The following is a 17,419-nucleotide window of genomic DNA, read 5'->3' on the forward strand; positions in this document are numbered from 1 at the left end:
TAGGAGAGACTATTCATCCCTGAACACCATGGAGTTTATGTAGGCTTTATGATGATGCGGTTACATTATTATATCAACTATCAGAGACCGCTTCAGGAAACTCTTCATTTAACATAATGTCCTTTTTTGCTGTTTCAACACAGCTCAATCAACACAGAAAAAGGTAGAGTGAAATAACTTAGTTGTTAACTGTAGGTCAATAATGCTTGTCTTTCTCTCAGACAGACAGGGCTTTGCTGTCCGTAACACACGCACGCACGCTGACACACCACAAAATGAGCTAACGTTACGCTAAAAGCTAATTAGCCTTCACCCCAAGGACTGTGAGCGAGCTGAGCTGCCGCTTATGTTTCTAGAACGTCAACGGGCTCATAGTGATGTTACTAGTAGTTGACTTGGAAGTGTTTATTATAATTTGGGGAGAGTCCGCTGCATTATGCTCACCTGCTAAACACCTATCTGCTCAACCCACCGTCTCTCCTCTCTGCCTGCCTAAACACTGATTCCATGCGCTCTGAATACGCACTGCTGATTGGCTGTTACATGCGCTCTGAATACGCACTGCTGATTGGCTGTTACATGCGCTCTGAATACGCACTGCTGATTGGCTGTTACATGTGGTCTGAATACGCACTGCTGATTGGCTGTTACATGCGCTCTGAATACTATTCTGTGGGTGGGACAATGCTGGGTGCTGCAGAGACTTACTGACAGAGGCAGAGGCAGAACTAAGCGGAGCAGCTTGTTAAGACTTAAGTTTAGGCGGTGGCTCTTTGGCAGAGCTCCAGACAGTTAGTATTGCCGTTTTGAAATAAAACTATCAAAAAATCGTGACCTATGCCTGCACTTTGATTAATAGATCGCAAGCGCTAGCTCGCTGACTAACTTAAATACTAAAATGAATACAAGAGACATTAAAGTCATTAACGCTCATTAAAGAACTACATACCCCAATGTAAACTTACATAAACACATTACCGTCTAAGCAACTAAGATATTCAATCGTGCACTTTAAACAGAGTGCTCAATCGATACTCTAAGGAGTACGACATGGAGGAAGGTGTCTACAGTCTAAAACGGAAGAAAGTAAACGTATAAACACTCAAAAAAAAGTGTCTCTTAAGAAGCCAGAACAATATTTAATGATCCTTCTAACAAGAAAGTATATTGTCTATTTATTTAGTTTTTTAAATACATCTTGGCTAAAAAAATTCATTGTGTAGGTACTTTTTTTGCACATTTGATGATACCGCGATAACGTGATCCTTTTGTTCACCGTAACCGTAATATTAAAATTTTCATATTGTTACATCCCTACTCCATATCAGGGATCCCAGACGCCTGCGATTTAGCGGAATTCCGCTATTCTTCTTTCTTAGTGATTCTCAAACTGTAGTGGTACGTGGGCTCCATCTAATGATACGCCAAAGAATCACTTAATTAAATAAAGGTACATTCTGATGCCGATACAACACTTTTTGGAAGTATTTTTTATCGGTGAGTACTTGTAACTAAATCTCCGACACCATATTAATGTGTATTTTGCAAGAAACCTCACGTCTATGACCTAAATGGAATGCATACAAGCCAATAAGTCCATTGGCAGGCTATTGTTGCTACATGGAATTTGGAAATTACTTCTTTTTCCCCGGAAACGGAAGACCATTGTACCGATGGAAGACTGCGCTACCAAAGCAAACATAACCGGCAGTGTGGCAATATTACAAACTCAAGCAGCCGATAAGTCGCACAGCAACATGCAAACTTTGCAATATCTCTTGTTTCAAGGGGTGGGACACATGTAGGACGCCCGCCATGCAGATGCACACAATGAAGTTATCCCGGCTAACGCTAACAAGGCGGGACAAAAACAACAAACCCCGAAAGATTCATTCCAGCGGCACGCATAGTTTTCACAAGAATCCCAACGCGGAGTCTGCATTTGCTGTAAACTAATGGAATTAATAGTATTAGATGATCAACCGCTCTCAGTGGTAAAGAATGTGCCTGGTCGCTTGCCTGGTCGTAAATACATGACTGAAACAGCCCTTCCCTGATCTGTATAAGACTTTGGCAAACTTATCTCCAAAAAAATTACAAGGTGCGGACTCTTGTCAGCTTAGCAACAAGATATTTGGAGCAGTGATGTCACTTCCTCATCAGTGAATGTCTTAACAGCACATTGGGTGGGCCAGGGGGCAATAGTATAATAGATAGAAACCATTGGTAAGTTTCCTTGTATTTTTACAGAATTTTTATCCAGAAAATACCTTCCAAAGCATCTTAAAAATGGTAAAATCTCTTCAACGTCAGGGGGCAATGCTCCCTGAACTTCTGATAGGGCCCCCTTGACTCCCAGTCGATATTTTTCAATTCCTCTATTTTTTATTTTACCTCACTGGGATCTTTGCATTTTCAACATTCTTACAAATTGTGCAATTATACAATCCATACATTTCTGAGCGTCTAATATACTTCTGGAGTTCTGTCCTTGTGTGTGTACTCTAGCTAATACTGCAATGTTAAAAGGTGGAAGCGCCACCATTTCAGCAAGTTGCAACGGCGATGCTATTTTATTACTTGTCGTCCTTGCGCTATTCCTGTGAAATCAGGAATGCAAGATGAGTAAGACAGTGTTATAAATCACCACTATTCCCAGATAACACTGAGATGACCGTGACATCACATCTTTCGGCGATTAGACCGGGTCTAAGGTTGGGAACACAAATCCAAGGTTCCTGCGTGCCAGCCTGACATCATCTGGAGATTGTTTGGATGCTCAGCTAGGCCACATAATTTATTAAAGTTGAGTGTTGTGCCACAGAGCAGAAGAAGTAGGTTTTTATTGCCACAACAAGCACAATGAGATGCAAACAATCCGAGGATTCATGTGTTTGGTCCATTGTATCCCTTCAACCTTATATTGCTCTGACTAGACCCTATAAAGTCCTAGCCTTTGTCTTCACGTAATTAAATCAAATCATTAGCCTGTGATGAATACTTTGCCCCCTGGGGCGATGATTCATTGGCTTTCTCATCAGGTGTTAGTGTGCTGAGTTTGCCTCCATACTCAAAAGGTATAGGGGGTGGGATTTAGTTGACACAAGGTCAGGGGAGCTCAATAGGGAGTGGGAGGCGAAATGGGGCTCATGCTCTGCAGTCGCCATTTTATTGTTATGACAAAAAATTCCATTTACAGTCAAGACAACGATACGGACACGGCCGGGTGCCGTAACTGCTATAATTCTTAGAATTCCCTGCTGTTAAAATAATCTCTCTGGGTGCTGGGGGCTACAAATCAAGCTGAAAAACATATCACATTTTCTCTATTGGGGGATCCTCACGGCATTTGTGCCGCCCCCCCCCCCCAGGTTGAACTCAAAATGCTTTGGAGGACACTTTGAGGATAACTGTTATATCCTCAGTTTTATAATCGTTAGTCAAATGGTTTTTCAATTAGTGAGAGTTGCCCCTTCAAAGACGGACTTGTTCTTGTCCCAAAGGTGTACAGTATACCACATTTTGTGGTGATTCGACTTACATAGAACTGTGCAAATTTTTTTGTCTGTATCCAATTTATGGGGTCAAACTGTGGGAAGTTAATCTTGTTGAGCACGTGTATAGTTTTTGTAGCCGATAGTGTCCAGACAGTATATGCCCACTTGGCCTGGCGTTCCTCAGGCAAAACACACTAAACACTAAAGTGGTGCAAATCCCAACAAGAGGAATGTGGAGGAGGCGAAGTGGAGACAAGAAGAAAGTGCTTGGTCCCTGAAGATCTCTTCTGCGGGATGTTGCTGAGAAAGCATGATCACCCGGTTACACAGCAGCATCCCTTACATGCTGCATTTCTGCTGTGCTTGTCTTGATGTTCATGGCTAAGATGTTTTTCTTCCGCTTCCCGAGCCATCTTGTTTGTTTTGTTTCCTCATGCCTGCCCATGGGACCCTTTTTCCCAGTTTTTTTCTGGCTGTGTTACAGTTTTTCGGGTTACTGTTGAGTAAATCTGACTAGGCGTGGGCAGGTTTAGATTCTGAGAATATGATGACCTGTTGAAAAAGAATCACCATTTGGGCTGCAACGATGAATCACATAAATTGAATAATTTGATTGGAAAAAAGCTTTGATTTGTATTCTGTCACTTTTATTAAGTGTAAATAATGAAAATACATAAAATCTGGAATGCATGGACCTTTAAATATGAGAACGTAGTTTCCGCACGGCACTGCAATAGAGTGGTGGTGGGTGGGTGCTGTGGTCTGAGTGGCGGCAAACGTCGACATGTTTTTAAATGTTATCTATTAATGCACACATGTTTAATTGCAATTTCAATGTGAATGGAGTCAATTTATGTGAAAAAAATGTAAGTAATGGCAAACAGATTTTTTTCCCTCTAAAATAGGCATTGAGGCTATTAAGTGTTCTATCCGATTACGCCATTATTCAAATAAACTAATCCTAGATTATTTAAATAATTGATAGCATCAGCCCTAATCCCGATTATTATTTATAATTCAAGCACTAAAATGTGTGATTTTGAAGTGTATTTATTAACAAGAAAATATAAATAACTTTTCACCTAAACAGTAATTTTTGTAAACGATATAATAGAACATGGTGAAAGAAGAGCATATGTATTTCAAATAAATGACAATTAATAACTGAATTACTGTATTTTTAAATAAACGGTAAAGTGAAGTTATTAATAGTCTACTGTTGCTTAACCTTTACCTCAGGTAATGTATTTATTTTTTTGGGGTCCTGATATAGCCGCTGCATACACACGCGCCCCAGAGAATTTCTAACTTTAATTTACACCGCACAGATGGTATGAAGAAAAGTTTTTGTGATTTTGAAACTGTACATTTTTTTTAATATTTATTCATTTCATATGGAAATCATAATACAGGTACTGAGAAAACAGACTTTTTTCCCCTCACCCCCCCAAAAAAACAAAAAAACCCCCATAAAAATAAAATAATGCCATGCATTTGCCGACTGGGTATAACATAAGCAGCGAAAACGTAATAGCACATAGCAAAGAGCTCCTCATCCCTTACCTCCACTCGTGCACCAGCCATACCTTTCCGCCTATAATGTGTTGTCCTTCACGAGCTGCCGCTGAAGGTCTGTTGTGTAATTGAGTAAAGTGAGTCTGTGGCAAGGCGGGCTTCCTTCATTGACATGCACCACCCGTGCTCCTCTGTGACGCCACCGCCACCACTGCACCGTGTGTGTGTGATCGAGTGCCTCTGTTGCTGTGCCAGCACATCTGTCAATTTGACATCGCTGCCCCAGTCGCCCTTCAGCCTGGCCTCAGGTCTTTTTCATCCACAAGGCAATGCTTCTAAACTGCATCGGTCCCGGTGCCGGGCGGACAGGATGGGGCAAAGAGGGCAGTCGCTGGAAGATGGGGGACACGCCGTTAAGACGATTGATGGGGTATTAGGACAGATTTAATCCAATTGCAAAAGGTGCACAAAATGTCAAAACCCGTACCGCTTAGGTGTTTTGCACCTTAAAAAACATAACATTTTCAAACATGCAGTAGAGTAAATAAATGATAAATGATAAATGGGTTATACTTGTATAGCGCTTTTCTACCTTCAAGGTAATCAAAGCGCTTTGACAGTATTTCCACATTCACCCATTCACACACACATTCACACACTGATGGCGGGAGCTGCCATGCAAGGCGCTAACCAGCACCCATCAGGAGCAAGGGTGAAGTGTCTTGCCCAAGGACACAACGGACGTGACTAGGATGGTAGAAGGTGGGGATTGAACCCCAGTAACCAGCAACCCTCCGATTGCTGGCACGGCCACTCTACCAACTTCGCCACGCCGTAGATGCTTTACTTTTTCGTAAGGCAGTTCCACTTCCTGTCATGCCTCTACAGTGTGCGTCATACCAAATGTTCCAGATTATGAATAATGTACCATTACACCCCTCGTTAAAAGGGGGTCATATTATGATTTATTTTTACATTTAAAACACTTCCTTGTGGTCTACATAACATGTATTGGTGGTTCTTAGTGGCTAGTGGTTAGTGTCCGCCCTGGGATCGGTAGGTTGTGACTTCAAACCCCGGCCGAGTCATACCAAAGACTATAAAAATGGGACCCATTACCTCCCTGCTTGGCACTCAGCATCAAGGGTTGGAATTGGGGGTTAAATCACCAAAAATGATTCCCGGGTGCGGCACTGCTGCTGCCCACTGCTCCCCTCACCTCCCAGGGCGGTGTACAAGGGGATGGGTCAAATGCAGAGGACAAATTTCACCACACCTAGTGTGTGTGTGACGATCATTGGTACTTTAACTTTAACTTTAACTTCTTTGGTCAAAAGTTTGCATGGATTATGTTTTACAGACTGCTTTCAAGCTGCTTTTTGACCTTCTCTTCGGGTTGCACTGTTTTGACTGTGTCTTTTCCCCGTCAGCCATGTTGTAGTTTTTAGCGCTTGTATGTAGAATCTACTCACAGATATAAGTTTGAACCACGGAGGATGCATTTGCATGTACGAGCCAGTCTGCCCTACAACAAGAGGATAGCGAAAACGAAAAAGCTTATTGACTACAGCGTCTGACTACAATGGCGGATTCCCGCAAAGCACTTCGGGTAAATTTCTACAATATGGAGATATGCGCTGACGTCACAAATTGGGCAAATTCTAAACAGCTCGTTTGGAGGAAGTATAAAGAAGGCAAGATATTTTTATAAAAATCTTTGCAATCCAATCTTTGCTTTCCAAATCCACAAAAACAGGTACCAATAATTAAGAAAAGTTGTTTTTGCGTAATCGGTCTCGTTTAAGGTTTTGAGCAAGAGAGCCCTGACCGCAACCCATTAAACATGGGTTGTATGGGGACGGCGTGGCGAAGTTGGTAGAGTGGCTGTGCCAGCAATCGGAGGGTTGCTGGTTACTGGAGTTCAATCCCCACCATCTACCATCCTAGTCACGTCCGTTGTGTCCTTGGGCAAGACACTTCACCCTTGCTCCTGATGGGTGCTGGTTAGCGCCTTGCATGGCAGCTCCCTCCATCAGTGTGTGAATGTGTGTGTGAATGGGTGAATGTGGAAATACTGTCAAAGCGCTTTGAGTACCTTGAAGGTAGAAAAGCGCTATACAAGTATAACCCATTTATCATTTATCATTTATTGTACCAGAATGGAGATGTTCTTCAAAATGATCAAATGGATGAATGAACATAAAATATCACATATAGAGGATTCCCAAACTCTATTTACCTTTTACTTCATGTAGGCCTAATACATTTAGTCCATATCTTGCATTTCAATCCAATTTTAGCTGAGTCTACTCGGTCTTCATCTCCACCCAATCTTATTTCGGACTGTCATCAATTCTTTTATGTGCCCGTAGGTTGTTTTTCTACTCCCGAAGATAAAAAGATACAAGACCCCTTTGCCATGCGTGCCCACAAAATGTAATTGTTTGTCCCCGCTAATATCCTGCCACATTGTGTAAGCGTTCTGACTGCGGCCACGCTTCGACTCGGGATATGAGAGACGGCAGTTAAGGAGGAGTTTTAAAGATGATTTACTGTATATGTGATGTGAAGGAACCAGGAGGGGGGATACACCTGCTGTCGGTGCGCCACACGGGTAGAGACAGTCTGCCCATGTGGATTTATGGCAGTAAATTGTGTGCAGATGCATACATAAACTTCCATTGTGTTTTCCAAACCAATGCTTGACATTTATCTAGCACATACTTTTCCTTGTGCACTGCATTATACTCAGACAAATTATATATTTGTTTTATAACTGTCTTTAGCTTGATTAAACACTTAATTGCAATGTCCAACGACCATATTAAACTAATCAAAAGTGACCACGATTATCTTTACAAAGGACTGGTGAGTGTAATGGTGACATGATATGTAAATTCTATCAGGTAACATACATAACATACACAACTTCCTCTGTGACAAAAATAAACGTTGTAATGGCAGGGAAGTGTTTAATTATATGCATGGACTGGTTATGTAATGTGGCTTTATCAAGGAGGTGTTCCGCTGGCGTCTGGGGAAAGTTTAAGGGTTCGATTATGCAACGTGTGCATTTTGAGACATGACAAAAGGTTGTTTGTTGTTCTACCTGGTAAAAAATGGAGTCTGTAAATGGCTGAGTGTTTTAATTTCTAAAAAAAACAACCCCAAAAAGAGCTAATCCTTACACCGTGACAACTTGCAGTAATGTTCCAGGTGTAATTATGGAAAGTTAACCACCCCAGCTACTAGCTACTAAATGGCTTTGACTTGTGCCTTTGCTGAATATCCGCAGGGGTCTTTTTTTTCCACTTGTCCGACCCAGGGTTTCTAACTTTAATGAGTTTTTGCCTTCCTGTGGCGATGTGTTATTGGCTAACCTGCGGTGTTTAATGTTGCATGCGTTCCGTGTGTGTTGGCATAGGAAAGCTACCGACGTGCCCTCAGGTGGATGCAAGACCTCTTTCAGGTCAGCGCTCAGATGTTACAAGAGCTGTGAAAAATTGCCTCTGGGCTGCTTAGAAAGCTCCCAGGGATGGCATTGCCGGTGTTTTCTGCATAGGGGTCATTTAGAAGACTGGTTCATTGAGAGAATAACTCATAAGCCAATCCACTTGTTGGTCTCTAACAAAGTCTACGCTGTGGTTTTGGTCATGTTGATTCACGTAGTCTTCATACACATTGAACTCTTTCAGTGAAATTTGTATTTACAGTGTAAGAGGATCTTTTTTTTTTACTTCAGGGGCAGAAGGTTTCAGTAGGTTTTGGGCTTAAAAAGCACTAAATACATAGAGATGCTTGATAATAATTTGAATTTATACATTGGTTATGTATATATACCAGTGGCGCGCGGTGAGGTTCATGTCAGGTGAGGCACTGACTTCATCACAGTCAGATTTACAAACATATGAACCCTAAAGAGTATCTTATTCACCATTTGATTGACAGCAGTTAACGGGTTATGTTTAAAAGCTCATACCAGCATTCTTCCCTGCTTGGCACTCAGCATCAAGGGTTGGAATTGGGGGTTAAATCACCAAAAATTATTCCCAGGCACGGCGCCGCTGCTGCCCACTGCTCCCCTCACCTCCCAGGGGGTGAACAAGGGGATGGGTCAAATGCAGAGGACAAATTTCACCACACCTACACTGTAAAAAAAAAAGACATTTGAGAAAAGGCAAATTTTCAAGGCAACATGATGCAACAGGATTTTTGCGTTTTCTCCACTTTTGACTACTGCTAACCAGACACTGTTTTGGTACACTGTAAAAAATAATTATAGTTTTCAAGTTAGTCAGACTCAGAAATAAGGTTTCACTATGTTTAACTACCAAAACAGTGTCTGGCCAGCAGTGGTCAAAAGTTGAGAAAACGCAAAAATCTTGTTGCATCATGTTGCCTTGAAAATTTGCGTTTTCTCAACTTTTTTTTTTTACAGTGTAGTGTGTGTGTGACAATCATTGGTACTTTAACTTTACACTTACAAACTGTAGCACACAAAAAAGCACATTTGATAAAAAAAACGTTATTATGGTCTTACCTTTACTTATAAGTGCGGGAACAGTGGTGTTCGTGTTGGAAGAGTCGTGAATGAATGAAATATGAAATCCGCGCAGCAGTCTGTTGTGTCCCTATTCACGGCTCCTCCGGCGCGCCGCGCGAGCATTGTTGTTTTTGCACTTTTTGGCTTCTTGTTAAGTGACTTTTTTGGGTGGATTCGGTCTTGCACGTGGAGGGTTTGGGTGTGGGCTTTGGTTGGTGTGGCGCTCCCGTCGGGAGGTGCATTCTGCGGCGGAGGTGCTTGGCACCAGGAGGCGGGGTTATGAGACGAGCCTCCAGTTTTATGATCGCTCAGCACAAGAAATATGTTACACACATACAGTTGTTGACAAAATACACTGTACATTATATACCTCAGCTAACTAAACTATGGAAATGTATAATATAATTCATATAGCAATACGGTCTCACTGCACAGCAGGCCAGCAGTTAGCCGAGTCATTGTGCACAATCCATGTTGAGGCACAAATCAGTGACGTGCCTCAACTGGCTGCTGATCACCGCACCGTCTCTTCTCAGTATTTGAACGGCAAATGTGAAAATAAAAATAAAAATAATCTAAAACTGGTGAAGTTAAATGGAAAATAACTTTAGTATAATCACTGGATACATATAACAATTTAATAATTTTTTTTTCTTTTTACTTTTTTTTTCTTTCCATGATGGCAGGTGAGGCCGTGCCTCCCCTGCCTCTAGTGACTGCACGCCACTGATATATACTTACAATAATATTATTTTATTAATTGTATTGTACTGATTAACAATGTTATCAATAATTGTTTAATTATTGTAATATATTCTGTTGTTTTATTATTTGGCAGTTGTTTGGCACTGGTTCACCGACAGTTGGACGTAAGAAACACGTTTTTGTTTTTAGGTTTGCCCTAAAAAGACAAACATAATCTTACATTTTTTGCAGGCTCGTCCATTGTATGTTATTAAGATATCGACATTAAAGCCAACCTTTAATCTATATGATGCATCACTTTTTTCAGTTTACCAAACTATGATTTGTACATGTATTTGCAAATCATGTATATATTTGTGTATATATTTTCCTTTGTGTAGTTTTACAGTAACGTCGTTATGTAGAATATCCGACAACCTCAAGTTGAAAGTTTTTTTCATCTCTAATATGAAGGACTGCTTACGTATTTGCCAAACTATATTCCAACCTAGATACTAAGAATAATTTATGTAGATTAGGGCTGTCTTTGATGAAGGATTTTCACAGTCGAATCTGATTTGTTAGGTTTTGTTAATCAAATTTATGGCATGTTTTTTTAAGATAAATACATCTGTAGTGCATACTGACTAGTTACTAGATTTCAGTAATATCACATGGATGTGTTGTGCTCTAGCACATATACCGGTACCGTATTTTCCGGACTATAAGGCACACTTAAATGCCTTTTTTTACCCTCAAAACTCAACAGTGCGCCTAATGTAAGGAATAATTCTGGTTGTGCTTACCGACCTCGAAGCTATTTTATTTGGTACATGGTATAATAAGTGTGACCAGTAGATGGCAGTCAAACATAGGAGATACGTCTAGACTGCAATATAATGGTAGTCACACACAAGAGATAGGTGTAAACTGCAATATGACTCAAGTAAACACCAACATTTTATATGTTCCATTGAAAATATAGAACATTACACACAGCGCTCAAAAATCTATCAATGTTTTAGTAAGACTTTGGTAAGCTATGAAGCCGCACCGCCTGATGGACTGCACTGTGCTTCAACATACGAGTATTATTATGGTGTGTGTATAAGGTAAGACGTATTATCTGGCGTTTTGTTTCGCAATATTATGCAAAAGCAACTTTTCTTACCTTCTGGTACCTGCTGATCTGTATTTGGGATTTGCGCAAGTCCTGAAAAATTGCGTGCGTCCGCCTTTGTAGTCCATGACGATAAGTAGTCGATAAGCTTCTTCTTTTTCTCTATCTTCTTGTTATGGGACATTCATCCTCCGCTGTTGCCATTTCTAATATAAAGTAGTGTAAAGTTCTTACTTAAATCAGCCATGAAAGCACTAAAACATACCGGTGCAGTGAGTTTACATTATTCACCCAAGGAACTTTAGTTATTAGAGAGTTGTGGTCGGACGGTTTTTCACGGGACACATTTCCGGCGGATGAGGAGATGCTGCTCCATTATTGATTTAAGTAAAGTCTGAAGGTCATTAAAACAGTTAATGACATGATCTGTAAAACATAATCTATGCAACATTTTGACCAAAAAACACCATTACATGTTATGTAGACCACAAGGAAGTGTTTTAAATTTACAAAAAAATAATATATATGACTCTTTTAATGCGCCCTATAATCCGGTGCACCTTTTTATATGAAAAAAGATCGAAAATAGACCATTCATCGGCAGTGCGCCATATGGTCCGGAAAATACGGTACGTTCCAAATTAAATATATTCATAAAAGGAATATAGTCTTTCAGTAAAGAAAACTAAACAAATATCTAATTTGCGTCTTTTTCCACTTAAAAAAAAAGGCTAAACCCCAGTTTGTAAGGTCTAAGAAATAATTATTGTGTGCGGATAAAATAGATTTTTTATATCAAACGTGGGAGGTCAAAACACGCCAAATGATTTTAGAGATGGGATGTCACACCAGAACTCAGCAAGTGCTCAAAGGAAGTCTGAAGTGACATCTGAAACTGCAATGTGTCTGTTACTCTCTAAAAACTATTTGTCTGCACACAAGAATATTTCACAAAAATTTAAAGAAGACATGAAAAATGCAATCAATTTATCCTCCCAACACACCTGCTGTACGTGGGCGCCCCAGTTGGTATTAATATTATCTCTGATTATTTCAAGACAGCCCCAATGTAAATGTTGTGTACAAAGTGCAGCCTGTTATATTGTAGTAATAAAAATAAACCTTTTTAAAAAAAAACATGCATCATAGCCAGTTATGCAAATATATTGTATCATATTGACACTGCCAATGCCATGCACGCCCCTGCCGTCACAAATAGATCTGTGGGAAACATAGCATTTTTTTCTATTAAAGATTTTTTTAATCGAAATAATTATTTTAATTAAGATTTTATTTTTATGGTTAAAACGGCCAATAAGAATGGTTAGCATGAAAGCGAAATGGTGTGTCACACATTTTCCACTAAGTAAATCAGTAACCAAAGTATTTGTTTTTTTAAGAAAAACATTTTCAATAGGAAGCTGATAAATAGGAGCACTGGTAAATAAGCAACAAGGTGCTTAATTAAATTCTTAGGTCAAGTTTTTTACATTTTTCTTCTCCCTTAGCTATCATGTATGTGATGGGAGCTTTGGGTCCAGCCGCCGGTTACCTGCTCGGAGGTGTCCTCATCGGCTTCTACGTGGACCCCAAAACGGTGGTCAACATCGACCAGAGTGACCCTCGCTTTGTTGGCAACTGGTAAATACGACACACATACTCAAGTCGCCTTTTTTAAATCGTTAACTCTTAGCGGCCTCTTTCAGGTGGAGTGGCTTCCTCCTGTGCGCCGTCGCCATGCTCCTGGTAATCTTTCCAATGTTCGCCTTCCCCAAAAAGCTACCTCCGCGCCACAAAAAGAGGAAGAAAAAGACGAGTTCACCTGGCGACATGTCCAGCGATGACGATGTGATGAAGGAAAAGTCCGGCAGCAAAGGCCAGAACGTCTCCTCCTCGATGGGCTTCGGGAAGGACATCAAAGGTAAGGAAGCAACACTTTTTTACCTGTCTTATCAATTAGTTTGTCCTCTTATATTGCTTGGATTAACTGTGATCTACTGACGTACAAATTGCCTATAATCCAATCAATCTCCAACTGTGCATTCAGATCTCCTGTAAGGAAGTTATTGATTTAAGGAGGTTGTATAATGAAGCAGGTAATTCACTACAAGCACTGTCAGTAGATAATGGCTTCTATGTTTTAGTGCACATTTTACTATTATTTCCTTTCTGAGCCAAATATCCGAGGGATCCCCCTTATTTTCTCTGGAAGACCTTCCTGGAGAAGCTAAATTCTGCTGCGGGTTTTCCCTGATTCTTCACAACTGCTCAGACATAGTCTTATTCCTTCTTTTTTAAATGAGCTCCCAGGGGAACACAGTCACGTTGTAATAGACTAACGCTGCCTGCAGAGGCACACAACAGTAACGCTTGTTTGGTCTCTGTCATGGATGCTTTTAAAACACAGGTGGCAAACTTAAGGCTCGGGGGCCAGATCTGTCCTGCCACATCATTTTATGTGGTCCACAAAAGCCTGGACATAATATGCATCAAAGTACCTTTTTGACTGAAAAAATACATGTTCTACATGCAATGGTATATATTTTCATTCAATATTATCTAATAATATAACAAATATATTATCATACATTACATTTTCCATCCATCCATTTTGTACCGCTTGTCCGTCTCGGGGTGGCGGGGGGTGCTGGAGCCTATCCCAGCTGCACTCGGTCATAAGACGGGGTACACCCTGGACAAGTCGCCAGCTCATCACAGGGCCAACACAGACAGAAAACACTCACACTCACATTCACACACTAGTTCTTTCTTAAAATAAAAACACAAATATCTGCTTGACTTATGTATGAATCTGTAACAATAATGTTGTTCATATTAATAATGTAATTTTAGTTACATTTGTATAAATTTAGGTTGGAAAGCACCGGTAGTTATAATCTGAAATATTAATGAATTTAGTTTTGTGTTTCCGAAAAATGTAACAAATGTTATGCATCCATCCATCCATTTTCTACCGCTTGTCCCTTTCGGGGTCGCGGGAGGTGCTGGAGCCTATCTCAGCTGCATTCGGCACCCTGAACAAGTCGCCACCTCATCAAAAGGGCCAATACATATAGACAACATTCACACTCACATTCACACACTGGGGTCAATTTAGTGTTGCCAATTAACCTATTCCCAGGTGCATGTCTTTGGAGGTAGGAGGAAGCCGGAGTACCCGGAAGGAACCCACACAGTCACGGAGAGAACATGCAAATTCCACACAGAAAGACTCCGAGCCCGGGGATCGAACCCAGGACCTTTGTATTGTGAGGCACATGCACTAACCCTTATATACCACTGTGCTGCCCTGTAACAAATGTTACATTATTATAGATAACATACGAGTGTTATTATGGTGTGTATAAGGTAAGACATATCTGGCGTTTTGTTTCGCAATATTATGCAAAAGCAACTTTTCTTATCTTCTGGTACCTGCTGATCTGTATTTGGGATCTGCATAAGTCCTGAAACTTTGCGTGCATCCGCCTTTGTAGTCCGTGCCGACACCGTAGTCGATAAGCTTCTTCTTTTTCTCTATCTTCTTGTTATGGGACATTCATTCTCTGCTGTTGCCATTTCTAATATAAAGTAGTGTAAAGTTCTTACTTATATTTGTCAGTAAACTTGCCATGAAAGCGCTAAAACATACTCGTGTAGTGAGTTTACATTATTCACCCAAGGAACTTTAGTTATTAGAGTTCCGGTCGGACGGGTTTTCACGGGACAAATATCCGGCGTTGTTATTGCACTAGTGAGCCACGGATGAGGAGATGCTGCTCCATTATGGATTTAAGTAAAGTCTGAATGTCATTAAAACAGTTAGCTCCATCTTTTGACACTTCTTCCACTCCCGTTCTTGCACGCTATACCGGTAAAACAAATATGACGGAGAAAAGACGCTGCCGCAGGTTGAGCCACGTAAATAAGACCACCCACAAAACAGCGCATCCTGAAGCAACTGTCAGAAAGTGGCGTGAAGATGATCTGTAAAACATAATCCATGCAACATTTTGACCAAAGAACCACCATTACATGTTATGTATGTAGACCACAAGGAAGTATTTTCAATTTTGGCAAAAAAATAAATAATATGACCCCTTTAATGTGCCATAACGGCAATGTGGCCCTCAGTGAAAATAAGTATAAGGCAGGGATGTTGTACAAACACTTGAAAATTGTTCAGTATGCTAGCATGTGTCCTTCCATTGAAGATTATGCCTGCAGCACTTGAAGCTATACGCTGCACTCAAGAGTCTTTGAGCAAGCTTGATTTTGTCTTTCAGATGATTGCAAACAGAAAAATGCAAACAGTGACTATTTCACACCGGAGGGATGGAGCTATTGTTATGGAATGTTTCAGAGGCCTTCAACTGGAATTTGAAAGACATTTTAAAGAGGACCCATGTTGATTTTCTTCTGTTCTGTGACTTATAAATGTTGGTATAATGTTGGACACTCGTGATAAACAATGCCAAAGTGTCAAATAGTAAGGTTTATGCATTTGGGAGTGCGCTTGCACGCAGTATTGGATGCCTGTGAACACTGTTTTGCCATCTTTTTTTAACAGTGGTTCATTTGTGTTGTCGCACATTGATGGACATACTTACTGTATGTGGGCATTCGAGGACATGCTCTCTGCCTGCATCACCCCTCCTATAAATAATAAATGATAAATGGGTTATACTTGTATAGCGCTTTTCTACCTTCAAGGTACTCAAAGCGCTTTGACAGTATTTCCACATTCACCCATTCACACACACATTCACACACTGATGGCGGGAGCTGCCATGCAAGGCGCTAACCAGCAGCCATCAGGAGCAAGGGTGAAGTGTCTTGCCCAAGGACACAACGGACGTGACTAGGATGGTAGAAGGTGGGGATTGAACCCCAGTAACCAGCAACCCTCCGATTGCTGGCCCGGCCACTCTACCAACTTCGCCACGCCGTCCCCCATAGCACTAAACAATGCCAAAATCCTTGCTTGGATTCATTTTACGTGAACCAATTATACGTCTTTTTGCACATGCATGGACTCTCTTAGTGTTCACATTGTCTTTTCTTTGAATGCAACGTTGGCACAGGGGCATTTTTACCACTGTGTTACATGGCCTTTCCTTTTAACAACACTCAGTAAACGTTTAGGAACTGAGGAGACCAATTTTTGAAGCTTTTCAAGTGGAATTCTTTCCCATTCTTGCTTGATGTACAGCTTAAGTTGTTCAACAGTCCAGGGTCTCCATTGTGGTATTTTAGGCTTCATAATGCGCCACACATTTTCAATGGGAGACAGGTCTGGACTACAGGCAGGCCAGTCTAGTACCCGCACTCTTTTACTGTGAAGCCACGTTGATGTAACACGTGGCTTGGCATTGTCTTGCTGAAATAAGCAGGGGCGGCCATGATAACGTTGCTTGGATGTCAATATATGTTGCTCCAAAACCTGTATGTACCTTTCAGCATTAATGGTGCCTTCACAGATGTGTAAGTTACCCATGCCTTGGGCACTAATGCACCCCCAATCCATCACAGATGCTGGCTTTTTAACTTTGCGCCTATAACAATCCGGATGGTTCTTTTCCTCTTTGATTCGGAGGACACAGTTTCCAAAAACAATTTCAAATGTGGACTCGTCAGACCACAGAACACTTTTCCACTTTGCATCAGTCCATCTTAGATGAGCGCGGGCCCAGCGAAGCCGGTGGCGTTTCTGGGTGTTGTTGGTAAATGGCTTTCGCTTTGCATAGTAGAGTTTTAACTTGCACTTACAGATGTAGCGATTAACTGTAGTTACTGTCAGTGGTTTTCTGAAGTGTTCTTGAGCCCATGTGGTGATATCCTTTACACAGTGATGTCGTTTTTTGATGCAGTACTGCCTGAGGGATCAATGGTCACGGGCATTCAATGCTGGTTTTCAGCCTTGCTGCTTATGTGCAGTGATTTCTCCAGATTCTCTGAACCTTTTGATGATATTACGAACTGTAGATGGTGGGAGCCCTAAATTCTTTGCAATAGCTCGTGGAGAAATGTTGTTAAACAATTTTCTCCCGGAGAAAAGAC

At 41.0% G+C, this 17,419-nt stretch overlaps 1 protein-coding gene across 2 annotated transcripts in view; it reads left to right on the forward strand.

Annotated features, from left to right (window-relative positions):
• The window catches only part of LOC133630039 (solute carrier organic anion transporter family member 5A1), a 78,262-nt gene that overhangs the window by 38,939 nt on the left and 21,904 nt on the right, over positions 1-17,419 (forward strand). For both annotated transcript variants that reach the window (XM_062021277.1, XM_062021278.1), the window contains exons 3-4: positions 12,868-13,000; positions 13,066-13,280. In XM_062021277.1, the coding sequence (XP_061877261.1) occupies positions 12,868-13,000; positions 13,066-13,280 (348 nt within the window). The remainder of the gene's footprint in view (positions 1-12,867; positions 13,001-13,065; positions 13,281-17,419) is intronic.

This window comes from Entelurus aequoreus, linkage group LG15, assembly GCF_033978785.1.
Source record: "Entelurus aequoreus isolate RoL-2023_Sb linkage group LG15, RoL_Eaeq_v1.1, whole genome shotgun sequence".
Taxonomy (NCBI): domain Eukaryota; kingdom Metazoa; phylum Chordata; class Actinopteri; order Syngnathiformes; family Syngnathidae; genus Entelurus; species Entelurus aequoreus.